This window comes from Halyomorpha halys, unplaced genomic scaffold, assembly GCF_000696795.3.
Source record: "Halyomorpha halys isolate HHAL.00 unplaced genomic scaffold, Hhal_1.1 Scaffold83.1, whole genome shotgun sequence".
Lineage (NCBI taxonomy): Eukaryota > Metazoa > Arthropoda > Insecta > Hemiptera > Pentatomidae > Halyomorpha > Halyomorpha halys.
In genome coordinates, this window is record NW_027115065.1 from 600,814 (window position 1) to 613,736 (window position 12,923).

At 28.4% G+C, this 12,923-nt stretch overlaps 1 protein-coding gene across 1 annotated transcript in view; it reads left to right on the forward strand.

The window, feature by feature from the left end:
• Positions 1-651: 651 nt before the first annotated feature.
• Positions 652-12,923, forward strand: part of LOC106693021 (fatty-acid amide hydrolase 2) — a 20,865-nt gene continuing 8,593 nt past the window's right edge. The window contains exons 1-6 of the mRNA XM_014439319.3: positions 652-752; positions 860-1,046; positions 1,125-1,298; positions 7,398-7,617; positions 9,227-9,444; positions 10,133-10,244. Of these exons, the coding sequence (XP_014294805.1) occupies positions 1,029-1,046; positions 1,125-1,298; positions 7,398-7,617; positions 9,227-9,444; positions 10,133-10,244 (742 nt within the window). The 5' untranslated portion in view covers positions 652-752; positions 860-1,028. The remainder of the gene's footprint in view (positions 753-859; positions 1,047-1,124; positions 1,299-7,397; positions 7,618-9,226; positions 9,445-10,132; positions 10,245-12,923) is intronic.

Sequence of the window (12,923 nt, forward strand, 5' to 3'; positions counted from 1 at the left end):
TATCAATGGTTCATTCATGAATAAGGGTCGTATCCATGGCAACTTCAGCTATAGCTAATTTTTAACCATCCCCGATTTGACTGAATTTAAGATAGAAAAAATGGAACAATTACACGAAAATCCAACCTCTAGTAATAAAAAACCGATTGATACTTTTGTGAAATTGTGCTTGTTTTTTTTTTTTAAATTATGTATATCATATTTTTTTTAGTGCTACCTGTGCGTAGTTACTCCACATGCCTAGGTCGTACCATTATGATCTTACTGCAAATTTACTCTTTGTATTTTATGTACAGTTGTAAATGACAATAAATAAATAAATAAAAAAGATTTTATTTTTTATGAGATTTTTATAAAAACCCGTGTCTTTATATAGGAAAACTGGGAGGTTTTCGTTAAGAAATAAAAAAATTATCGATTTATAAAACACGATTTAAAAAGATATCTATTTTCAATTATGACTAAAAATGAAATTTTTATTTAGTATAACTATGAATTTGAACAAAATGTAAAAATTTATTTAATTAATTCAGTTGTTGGCATCATCTATGATAGAATGACAATGCATTATTTCTATATCCTTTATAAAATCCTTTTTTGACTTTAGTCCTTCAGTCAATCTTTATAAATTTATTATTTGAACAAGGACCTGAAAAACAGCTCTCATTATACAACCAGGTTCCTAGAACTTTCTCTTATGACATGTTGACTTACTGAGAAAGTGGATTAGTGCTGATGAACCGCCCAATATTGTTAGTTGTGTATTTATTTATTTTTTGTTTTGATTTCACTTCTTAATAATCAAAGGAATGTTTTTTGTTTATTTTTACTTTAATTAAAAATTCGAATTTCCCGCTAGATTATAGAATATGAGAAACCTCTCTGATAATTGCACACTTGGAGTGTATTCACAGTTAGTTGCTTGAAGAGGCAGCAACCATGAAGGATGTATGTTAGTTGCTAAAGTAATCCTTCATTTACTGAATCTACTTTGATTTTTCAACCTTTATTATCTGATATATTAAAACATGGCCACTTCAGCCCGTGTAAGTAATGCTATTATCACTTATGAATAAGTATTTATTCAAATTTACTGCATGATGTAACCATATTTCTAATTCCAGGTTAAGTTCTGTGAAGGTTTGTTCTTAACTTTGAGAATTATTGTCGATTGGTTAATAGACTTTTTTTTTGGTTTTATATACAATGACAAAAAAAATTTACAACTTCCTGGAACCACAGATCAAGTGTTACTAAAAAGTGCAACATCTTTGGCCAAAGAAATAAGAGAAAAGAAGGTAATAAAATAATATTTTGTGTTCCTGTTATTAAATATTATTAAAATTTAAATTTTTTTACTTGTCCAAAAATGTAAATTTTAGTCATTTTTAATAGTTTAAAGTAAATTTTCATTGCACATATTTTATTTTGAGAAAATAAAGTTTATGCTAAACTTAAATAACTTAAATTAATGCAAAACTTTAGTCCGAGTAAAGTTTTTACTGATTTTCTTTCCTGTAACTATGAATATAATCTTATTATTATAATGTTTCTTCCCTATTATTTGTTTACTCTTATTTAATGAAAAGAACTAATATTTTTTGTGAATTTTTAAAGACTTGAGCTTTATAGAAATTAAATGTATTGTATGGTGGTCGTTATCATATTGTCAATGATTATTTTGGTATTTAAAACAAGTTATTATTATAGTTTGATTATTTGTAATTTTTAATGAAATTTATTTTTGTTTTTTTTGCTGTGAATTCTGCCCGGTTTCATGAACATACCATTATAATCTACAGTATTAAACAAAAAATAAATTTTTAGATCGAATTCTGTATGATTGGGGTATATATTTCATTGGTTTGAAGAAGATTGCTTAAAAAAGTGAAATATTTAATATTTTTTTTAAAGTTATACTGTCCTACTGTATGAATAATATAACTTTGACCTATCTGAATTCATTAAAATAAAAATTCCCATTTTCCAGCTTATTTTCTCTTAAAGTCTAACCGAATAGATATTTAATGAATATTATCTATTTAGTCATTGTTATATTTTCTATGATTATTTTGATATTTAATACATGTTATTATTATATTTTTGTATTACTTTTTAATTTAATTGAACTTGTAGCTATTGTTTTTCAATTAATTCTACCCAAAATTTTCAAAAACTGATCATAATACTATCTGGTGTGTTACACCCTGTATAATCTAGATTATTAGTCAAAATATGGAGTTTTTTCATTTTTAGATTGAATTCTGATTTTTCGGAGTCATATCTGTCAATGGTTAAAAGTTTATAAAAAAATGAAAACTTTAATATTTTTTTTTAATTAATTATCATCAGTCAGAAGGATATAGGAAAAATATTATTAGTACCTCATTAAATTCACATTCTAAAAAATAAAACTATATATATTTTTTGAGAATAAAAGTTATTCATCAATTTTAATTGAAAACAAATCTATTTTATATATATAATTCAATTAAATATTTTTGTGAGGTTTCGGCCTTTTTTTACTTTGGCCAACTTTTTTTCCTCTTCACCAGCCCTCTTATTAAAATTCTATGGTATAATGAACTATGGAAGTATTAGTTTACATTTTTTTTGGGGGGGGTGGGGGACTTTTTATCAACAATATATTAATTAACATTGCACTTAAAATTCATATATTAAAAATATATATTACTTTTAAAAAATCATAAAAATATAAACTAATGTGTTGGTTGTTTTTTTCTTATTTTGGGCAAAATTTATTTTTTATATTATAATTTTGAAACTAATTTAGAAACAAATTTTAATAACTTTTTTTAACTTTATTTTTAATCTCCAGAGATGTCTGTGGATTTTCAATTTTAGTTTTCTTTTATAGATATTTCTTCACTCTCACACACAGTTCATAAAGATTTTTGTTTCAAGTTATACCGTCTTCTTTTATATTTTTTATATTAAGACTGGCCCTGGTTGGCCTTACATGGTTGTTGTAACAGTTTATAGGTTTTTTTTTTATTTATTACTGTTGATAGTGGAGGGGAGGATGTAATCTCCAAGCAAGAGGCAACTCCCAACTACTATTGCAACTATTTGCAATGTGGGATTATACCGAATTATACCGTTCTAACCAATGAAAAATAGGAATTCGACCAATCTGGATTCATCGAAATAAAAAATCCTATTTTTTGACTTATGTAAACTTAAGGCATTATTCACTATGTTTGAGATCTATATAGCCTGATTAAAATGAACAACAAAGTTAGTAAACCCATTTCCAATGTTTTTTTAATACATTAAGTAATTTTATTTTTTTGAAGCCACTTTATTTATAATATTTTCTTATTTTTTAAAGGTAATTTATTAATTAATTTTTTGAACAGTAAGTTACCTTAATACTTCAATACAGTGCATGAAAGATAATAGAATAGTCAACACCTATGATTTTAGAAAAAGAGAAGATGACAAAATTTCAAACACAAATTTTGTAAAAAAATGACCATTAAACAAAATAAGATGATTTATTACCACAAAATAAATAATTGCAAGGAAATACATATGAATTAATTAATGAACTCTAATAGCATATAAATAATCAGTCTATATCTTGAAATAATTGTGTCTTTCTTAATTTCATACTATTTTTACCTTGATAAGGTGAATTTAATAAATTAAAATTATAAATATATGTGGAGAGTTGATGTGTACTATTTACTCTGTGATTTATTTACAAAGAATCTGGTGGATATTTACTGCATTTTGTTGACCCAGTCAAAAGGTCTGTTGGTCTTATATTATCATGATATCATGACACTTGCTTTTTAAACATAATTTATCTGAAGATGTAAACTCTATTCATGGATAAAAGATATAAAGTCTTTCTCTCTGAGTATAGTTCCATGTCAAAGTTCAAGAGTGAAATTATAATTTGATCTTGAAATTTCCTGAGTCACTTTGTAAAGTAACTTAGTTGCTTAAACTAAGTTGACCACATAATTAAAAAATATTGTTAAAAACATTAATAAACACAAAACAAATGAAAAATAATTATAACCTTAAAGAAAATATGCCTGAAAATAGACAGATGGTCTAATAGGTTGTAAGGTGGAATGTACTATTTGAAGTATGAAGTACTGTCCCAGAAAAAAATCAGAAAATGTTATTGTACATAAAACAAATTCGTTGATATAATTTTTTTCCACTAAAATTCTTAGTGTATATAATTATTAATCATAGAATTAAATGAAAAATAAAAATAATTCATGTCATACAATAATAGCTAAGTATGAAGAAATAATATTTTTTTATTTATAGCCTGAAGGTCAATTTACTTAATTATTCTCACCATTAACTTTTTTATTTCATTGACTACCTTGAGGAAACTCGTTTATTTGATTGATCACCTTAAGCAACAAAGCTTTACAGTAGTTGTTGTCATATTTCAATTTTAAACATCATCTATTAATCTTGTGTATAAATATGAGTCGTAGAGACACAAAAAGGCATAAATCCGTTTTCTTTTTGTTTTTTTAATGTTTTCTACACTATCCAGAGATGGGCCAAAATTAGTTATATCTAAAGTTGCCATGGATACGACTCTTATTCATGAATGAATCATTGATAAATAATTATTGTATCCATGGCAATTTTAGCTATCAGTTTCATAGTTACCCTACTCTGACACTTTTTAGCATCCATTTTAAGGTGTTACATGCTTAACCACTCAAAGCGTACTAAATCTAATCTGATTTTTCATTTAAAATTAGGTTGAGATTAAAATGGGAATATATCTCTGTAATAAAAAGGCTATATGATATTTCAACAAATGTAGGAGAGTTAGTCATATGTATCTTGGACAACCTTAAAAATGTTTTTTGTTTCCACATATAGATCTGAGAAAATCCAATTTATCTGACTTAGGTAGCTCCAACTCCATCAGTTCTGTAATTCTAATTCTGGGACTAGGCCCCTTTGGAACAATTATAAAGGCAATTTTAATTTTACAATAATATATATTTTCTAAAAATAACACTTAATTATAACTTACATTAAAATTATTTAATAATTTTAGATACAGAGAAGAAAAAAAAAATTAAAAACTGACTGACTACATATATAAAAAAGAAAACAAAAAGTTAGTTACAAAATATCTTTACCATTATAATATTAGAGTGGTGAAGTAAAAGGTAGTTAAATAGAAGGGTTTTAATCGAGGGAAAAGTTGGTACATGGCATGTTAGAGGGAATGGAGTTCCAGAGATATGCAGCTTGGTAAAAAATGATTGATCAAACGCAGCTGTTCATAAGGTGGAGGGTATATGTAAATGGGACCTGGTAGTACTGGATTGGATGAAGAATTTGAATTGCAGGTTTTTTAGACTATAGAAGGGATGCTGAGTACTAATTACTTAAAATAAAAAGGACGCTAGGAAATACTGGCATCGGAAGAATGGATAGAGCCACTTCAGTTGGGCGTAATACTGGGTTATGTGCGTATCTCTGCTGATCTCGAAAATTCTGCACAATTCATAAAACGTTAAAGCATAGATTCGAGATTCCCCGAGAGTCCACCATATACCAGGTGGCCATAGTCTAATTGTGGAAAAACAAGAGATAGGTATCCAGCTCTAAGTATTAGGTTTTGTGTTACATTTATAAAAAGAAGTTTAAGATTCAATCGTGAGGTTGCAGATAAAAATTCATACAACGTTTTGGTTAATATTGCTTAGTTTCGGCAAGTATCGGATTCAGTTCTCATGATAGGCGGGCAATATGTTAAAAAATGGAAACAATCATCCAATGCCGTTCCATCACAAGCTGTACGAAGCTTCTGTGGTTCAAAAGTCACAACATTCACTTAACACCATACATATGAACATAAATTTTGCATATAAATAGAATACGACAGTTTCGCGAAGTCGTAATGCAATGGGGAATGTTTAGCTTGTCTCGGTTTTTCTCGTTAATTATTCATATTATTTAATATTTTTTATTTATTCATTGTATATTATTGCTAATACTTATGCTAACATAAGTCAGGTCAGACTATTTCAATGAGAAAAATACATCGCTGATATTTAAGACCGTTTAATTCTGCATTGACTTGATGAATTTCATCAAAATCGTTTTGAGCCGTTTCCGGTAAAATCGAAAAAATTTGAAAAATAGAATCTATCTAGTAGTAATTCCGGTCGATCGATTTTATTGAAAAAGTTGCTATCGCAATCCAGACTATATGACGCCTTAATTGTGTAGTTTCAGTTTCTTACGAATTTTCTTTTTTGACCTAGGCTGTTCATAAACATACCATTTTTCGATATTATGTTTTTGAACCCAGGGAACCTCGAAACATGTATTTCCGTCGAAAACTATTTCGAAAATTCAAAATTTTTCACAACAGAAAAATTTCCCCTTACTGTATATTCCATATATATAGGTAAGTGAAAGTAATTTTTTTTTAGTTTTTAGCTCTGATCCTTTTTTTTAATGCCACCAGAACCATTTTCCTTCATTAATTACATGTGGCAAATTAATAATCTTATTTGTTGTTTAATTTTATAAAGTAATTTTGATTCATATACAAGTATATGACTATGCTTAACTGTATGACTGCATAGGCATACCCAGCCAGGGGCAGGGAGTGGCGGCTGCCCCTTCCCTCCTAGAAGTTAAAACATATTATTAATTTAATAAAAATTATTTTATTTTAAAAGCAAACAATTGTAATAACTAATAAAACAACGCTATAATTATATATAATTTTCTTAAAATTTTGGTATAGCTAAAAGCCATAGGGACACCCCCCCTAGTTTTGATTCTGGGTATGCCCTTGTATAACTTTATGAGTTTATGACTGTATGACTATGACTGTTAAACTTTTGTAACTATGATTATGAGAAATAGTTGACCGTGGATGATAAATGAGGAGAAGATGGTTGGGGGTGCGGTGAATGAAAAACACAAATAAGTATGATTAACTTATTTTAATGTGCCAACGTTTCGGCTAGAGTTTCTAGCCTTCTTCAGGGCTAAAAATAAAACAAGATAACAACCACAGTAAGTATAGAAAAATAAAAAAATAATAAAAGAAAGTATAAACAGAAGTTTATAAATTAATAAAAAAATAAAATAAAAAAATATAAAAAGAAAGTATAAACAGAAGTTTACACTTTCTTTTTTTATTTTTCTATACTTACTGTGGTTGTTATCTTGTTTTGTTTTTAGCCCTGAAGAAGGCCAGAAACTCTAGCCGAAACGTTGGCACATTAAAATAAGTTAATCATACTTATTTGTGTTTTTCATTCACCGCACCCCCAACCATCTTCTCCTCATTTGTAACTATATGGATGACTTTTTATAACTGTAATTTTAATTGTTTCATTATTTTTTTTAATTTATAGATATCATGTGAGACTGTCATAAGGGCACATATAAACCGCATTAAACAGGTAAATCAGTTTTTAAACGCAGTTGTAGATGAAAGATATGTTGATGCTATTGAAGAAGCTAGGGCAGTTAATAAATTCTTAGCTGAAACAGATCAAACTACTGATGAAATAGAATACTCTAAACCTTTCCTTGGTGTACCTTTTACTTCCAAGGAAAGTACTCAAGCGAAAGGTAACATTAATTGTTCATTATATTACATCATTATAATATATACTCTAGAGGGTGTCTATAGTATAAATTATATACTATTAGAAAGTGTCAAATTTATAATATAAATCTACTTCATATATTGATATTTATATAAAATAAAATAACCAATTTCTTTAAAAAAGATTCATTTTCAAAACTTCAAACAGTCAAATTTCTAATAAAATATGAAAAAACAAAACAAATAAGTATGCAAACTCATATTGTTAATTTTTTACACCATTTTTCCTAATACTTTCTATAATCTAAACACCACCCTGCAGTAATTAGTTTGGATTACCGAGAGTACGCTGTATAAATAAAATACTGAGTCTCTGCGACTGATAAGTAAGAGGAAGATATTTCTTGATGTAACAGTAGTGTAGAACTATTACTACGAAGTCGTAGACACTTTCACTTTGCTTTTATAAGCCACTTGTCAAAAGTTGGTGGGCCCATGTCTATACTGATTCAATTAATGTATCCAATTGTCTAATTTTAATTAAATTAAATACCACCATGGCACTCATTAAACACAGGGTTAAATTACCATAATCACAAATAACAAAAAATAATGCACACAGGTAGAATGCTGATAAATGAATCATACCAATTACTTATGGCAAGTAGACAGCTGATTCAAGACTATATATTGTAGACCTGTTGCTAGGCAACACCAACCAAATAATGCCTGACAGTTATTTTTACTCTTAAATCTTATAATAAAAAATGTAAATACATCTGCTTCTTCTAAAAATAAAATAAACTTCTAAAGAAAATAATATACAAATAAAATAAATGTAAATTAAATACTTAGACTATTTACAAATTAATCTGTGATCTTAGCATGAACAATATTTATTTATGTATTTGTATTTACATTAATAATTTGTATGTATTAATATTCATATTAATCTAAGCAATTTATATTGGATTTATTCCGTTTAAATAAGTAAATTCTATTTGACTTGAGAATTGTTTTTAAATTTATTTATTGATATTTATAACTGTATTAAAAATATATGCAAGTAAATTTGATATTAGTTTTATAATGGCATGATGCAGATACGGGGAGAATCTATCCTGTAAGAGATAATGTAAATTTGAAAAAAAAAAATGAATAATTTTCAAAGTTAGAATTTTAATTTGTTAAAAAATTATTACTTTTAAGTAGTAGGTTATATAAAACAAACAAAAAAAAAGATAATCCTTACCCAATGGACCCTCCCGACGAAGACCCCCGGGGAGCGATGGTCCTATATCATTTTTACAATATTAGCTTAAAACAAGAAGAGGAGACTTTAAGATAGTTAAATCGAGCAATATTTAAAAAAAGCGCCTGAAATTGAAAAACGGCATATTATAATGATTATAACTTTTGATAGAATACACCTCAAAAATATATATTAAATTAATGAATTGAGTGAACTATCAACTAAATTACATAAACTTATGAAAAAATTGCTATTGCTTCTAGATGTGAATCTTTGACTTTTGTTTTTGTTGATCCACATATTGGATTATATGATGCAATTTATTGTACTAACCTTCTATTTAGTTTTTGGTTATTCAATTTGTATCTTGTGTATTCTAGGCATGGCTTTTACTTGTGGCCTTGTTGCGAGAAAAGGAATGACAGGTAAAGAAGATGCAATTGTAATTCAAAGATTGAAAAACAGTGGTGCGATTTTGATAGCCGTTACCAATATGCCAGAACTTAATTTATGGTGTGAAGCTAGGAATAATGTTTATGGTCAAACAAACAACCCTTATAATTTTACTCGAACTGCAGGAGGATCCTGTGGTGGAGAAGTAAGGAAAATATAACTTATTACAATAAATAATGTTTTATTTTGTTTATGGTTGTGCTGGATAAATTCAAGTGGAAGGAAAGGAAAACAGGAATTCATTACGACAAGTTTCTCTAAGAAAAGTAATTCTCTTTCACATGTTCAATTAATCTTAGCACTAGAATAGATACGAGAAGAGTTTCACTCTGGGTGATAAAGTATCAGTTAAGAGTAACTCGAAGTACTGTTATTTGACCAGGGTGAAAATGTAAAACCTCAAAATAAATACAGATAAGACGACATAACAATATGAGGTTAGCTGCAGACACAATGGCAATTTTGATGACATAGGTATAGATAGGAAAGTGTTTAGGTTAGAAGGAAGAAGTAGAAATTTAAGTTTTTGGGGTCTGTGGTTACCAAAAAAAAAAAATTATGGTAATGAATTGAAGTGAAAAAATCTTACATTGAAATTTTTGTATTATTTTGAAAATTACACATTATCTGTATACAATGTTTCGGGACTATTAAAAATAATTTGCCAACCATTTAGTCTGTTTGCTTGTTTTTTTTTTATATTCAATGTCATCGATCCTTCTTTATATCATCAATTCTTTTATTATTATTAATTGCTTAATTTTTTGAAAATTTGTTTCAGATTTATAATTAATTTTTTATTAAATAAAGAAAAAGACCTTTCAATTTTGCAGTGCTCTATCATTTCGGCTTGTGGTTCACCGATGGGAATTGGAACTGATATAGGAGGCTCGACCAGAATGCCGGCATATTACTGTGGAGTGTTTGGCCATAAACCAACAACAGGTGAACTGAATTTATATCTATTTTCCTGGCATGTGTTCATTTATAAATATGTTTCCTGATAAATTTGGTGAACATATATGTATCTTACATAAAAAAATCTTACAATACTTGGATATATAAGTCCAACAGTATTCAAGACAAAATTGATACTCATATCAAATCTCACAAATCAGTTTAAATATTTTTTAAAATGTATTTATAATTCTAATACTTTTTGAACATATTTATACTTAATTATATTTAAATTGATTGAAACTAACATCTGCATTAAAATTATTTACAATGTTTACTATAGATAAATAATATTTACATTAATTATTTATTCGCAAAGTTATAATAATTAAAGTTTAATTAAAACTAAACTATATATTTATTTAACTAAATTATATTGTAATAATTTTAAAATATTAAAAATAAAAATAAAAGGAATCTGAATAGTTTTTTAAACTTTTTTCAAATATGAAAGAATAACTTAGGGTTCTAATTAATAACACTAATATCAAATGGATAATAATTAGTTTTATTATATAACAAGGCTCTTAATTTTATTATATAAAAAGAGAGAGACTCTTAATCTCAGGGCGTGTTGTTACTAGACAATCAGAACAGGCATTTACAATAATTTCAATTAATTAAATTTAAATCTGTTTTACAAATATATTCTAATTTAGTTATAACAAAAACTAACCAAGCTCTACGATCTTCTTGATTCCTGGTGTCTTCTGTTTTCTTTTGTTCTGGCGTCCAAAATGGCTTTCTTCTTGACAGAAATTGATGTGGACCTCTTCATACTGTCCCTTTATAAGGACGTCATACTGCACCTTTCTCCTCTCTCTCCAGACAACAACTCCTCAAGTTCAAAAACAAAACCTGCCTTGAGGTTAGATGTAAACATCGATTGTCCCCCAACAGTTAGGGATTTTTCCAAATGATTTATTTTCTGAATATTATTCTGTAGCACTATTTCTTGATTTCTATTTTTCCTTTAATTTACTGTATTTTCAATTATGAGGGGACGAGTTAAAATAGTTTTTTATGATATTTGAATCTGCTCAACATGGCCTTGAATCAACATACCGCCATCTTGGTTTTTTGTATCACGAAGTTATTATCAACAATGAAATTTGGTTAGCTTGCTTTTTGGATAAACAAAACAAATTAACAATCTTAAAATGATACATAAAATAAAACATATTATAAACCCTTTATACACCAAAATATATTATTTACTCAAAAAGAGCATATTACAATATATTGAAATTATATTAAAACGAAACACTCATTGGATAATATATTTGAACGATTAGAATAAAAAAAAAAAATTATTTAAATTTAAAACAATACCAAGATTTTACACAAGTAATTTTCTCAGATGATTTCTCTGTCAATTTCTCAGATGATACTTGATTATTAACCTCTCAACAAAACTGATTAGAAAAAAAGGCGAAATAATTGTCTTGATTGTTTTTTTTAATAAAGCAAAAGAATTAAAGTGATTGAATAATTATAATATTTAGTGTTGTAACTACCACACATTATACTATCGTAGTTTCAGATGTAAAAAGGACAAATATTAGACAATCACTGATACATGTGCTGTACTAACTTATCTGTGCCTGCTAGCTCGGTGGTGAGAGAGGCCTAAATGTATTTTTCCAATCTTTCTGTTGTCTGTTCGATCCCAATGAAACTATTTGAAAAATTATGATTTATTTATTTTTCTCTGGTACAATATATGCGACTTCTGCCGGGCCAGCTTCAGTCTCTCCCTAGCGTGATTTGAGAAGGTGAGGTGCCTGTCAAGAGTCACGCCAGGGAGAGACTGAAGCTGGCATGGCAGAAGTCGCATAGGCTCTACCATCTGCTGACGTCACAACAGATCTCACTACACCTGAAACTACAAATATACAAGGCCATCATACGTCCAACGCTGCTCTATGGTGCACCACTCATGAGACACCTCTACAAGACAACACTGACCAAACTACAGAGTTTCCAGAACTCCCTCCTGAGGCGAATAGTCAGAGGAACTTCACTCCAGCGGGCTAGGAACAGAGAAATATGTGAGGAGCTCCAACTCCCGTCTGTGCTGGAATTCATAGGCCTTAGGCACATCAAATTCTTTGATTGGCTGAAAGCCTGTGCCAATCCACTATTCCGTGAAATCGCCCCTCCACCCAGATCTGGGAGGTGGCAAAGTACTGTTCCCTGGTTGATGTCTTCGCCTTGAGAGGAACTTCTGGCTCAACAGCCTGACGTCATCACTTTAACAACACCAGCAGGAATAGCCCCTCCCTATTCCCAGTGAGCTTCAGGCAAACACATGCCATCACTGATGACACTACCTTCAGCGTACCCGGCAATCTATTTTACAATGCCATACTGGCAAAACAAGATGCTTTAATCGCCGGTATATGTTGTAATAATTTTTAAAATTATTAAAAATAAAAATAATAAGAATTTTGCTCGTTTTTATAAAACTTTCTTCAAATATAAGAGATACTTGGGTTCTAATTTAAGAACTTTACTACTTAATGGGTAATATAATTTTATTATATAAAAGGACTCTTAATCTCAGGGTGTATTGTTGCTAGGCAATCAGAATACAAACACTTTTACTATTAACTTAAATTAATTAATATCTATTTTACAATGTATTCAAATTTAGTTATAACAAAA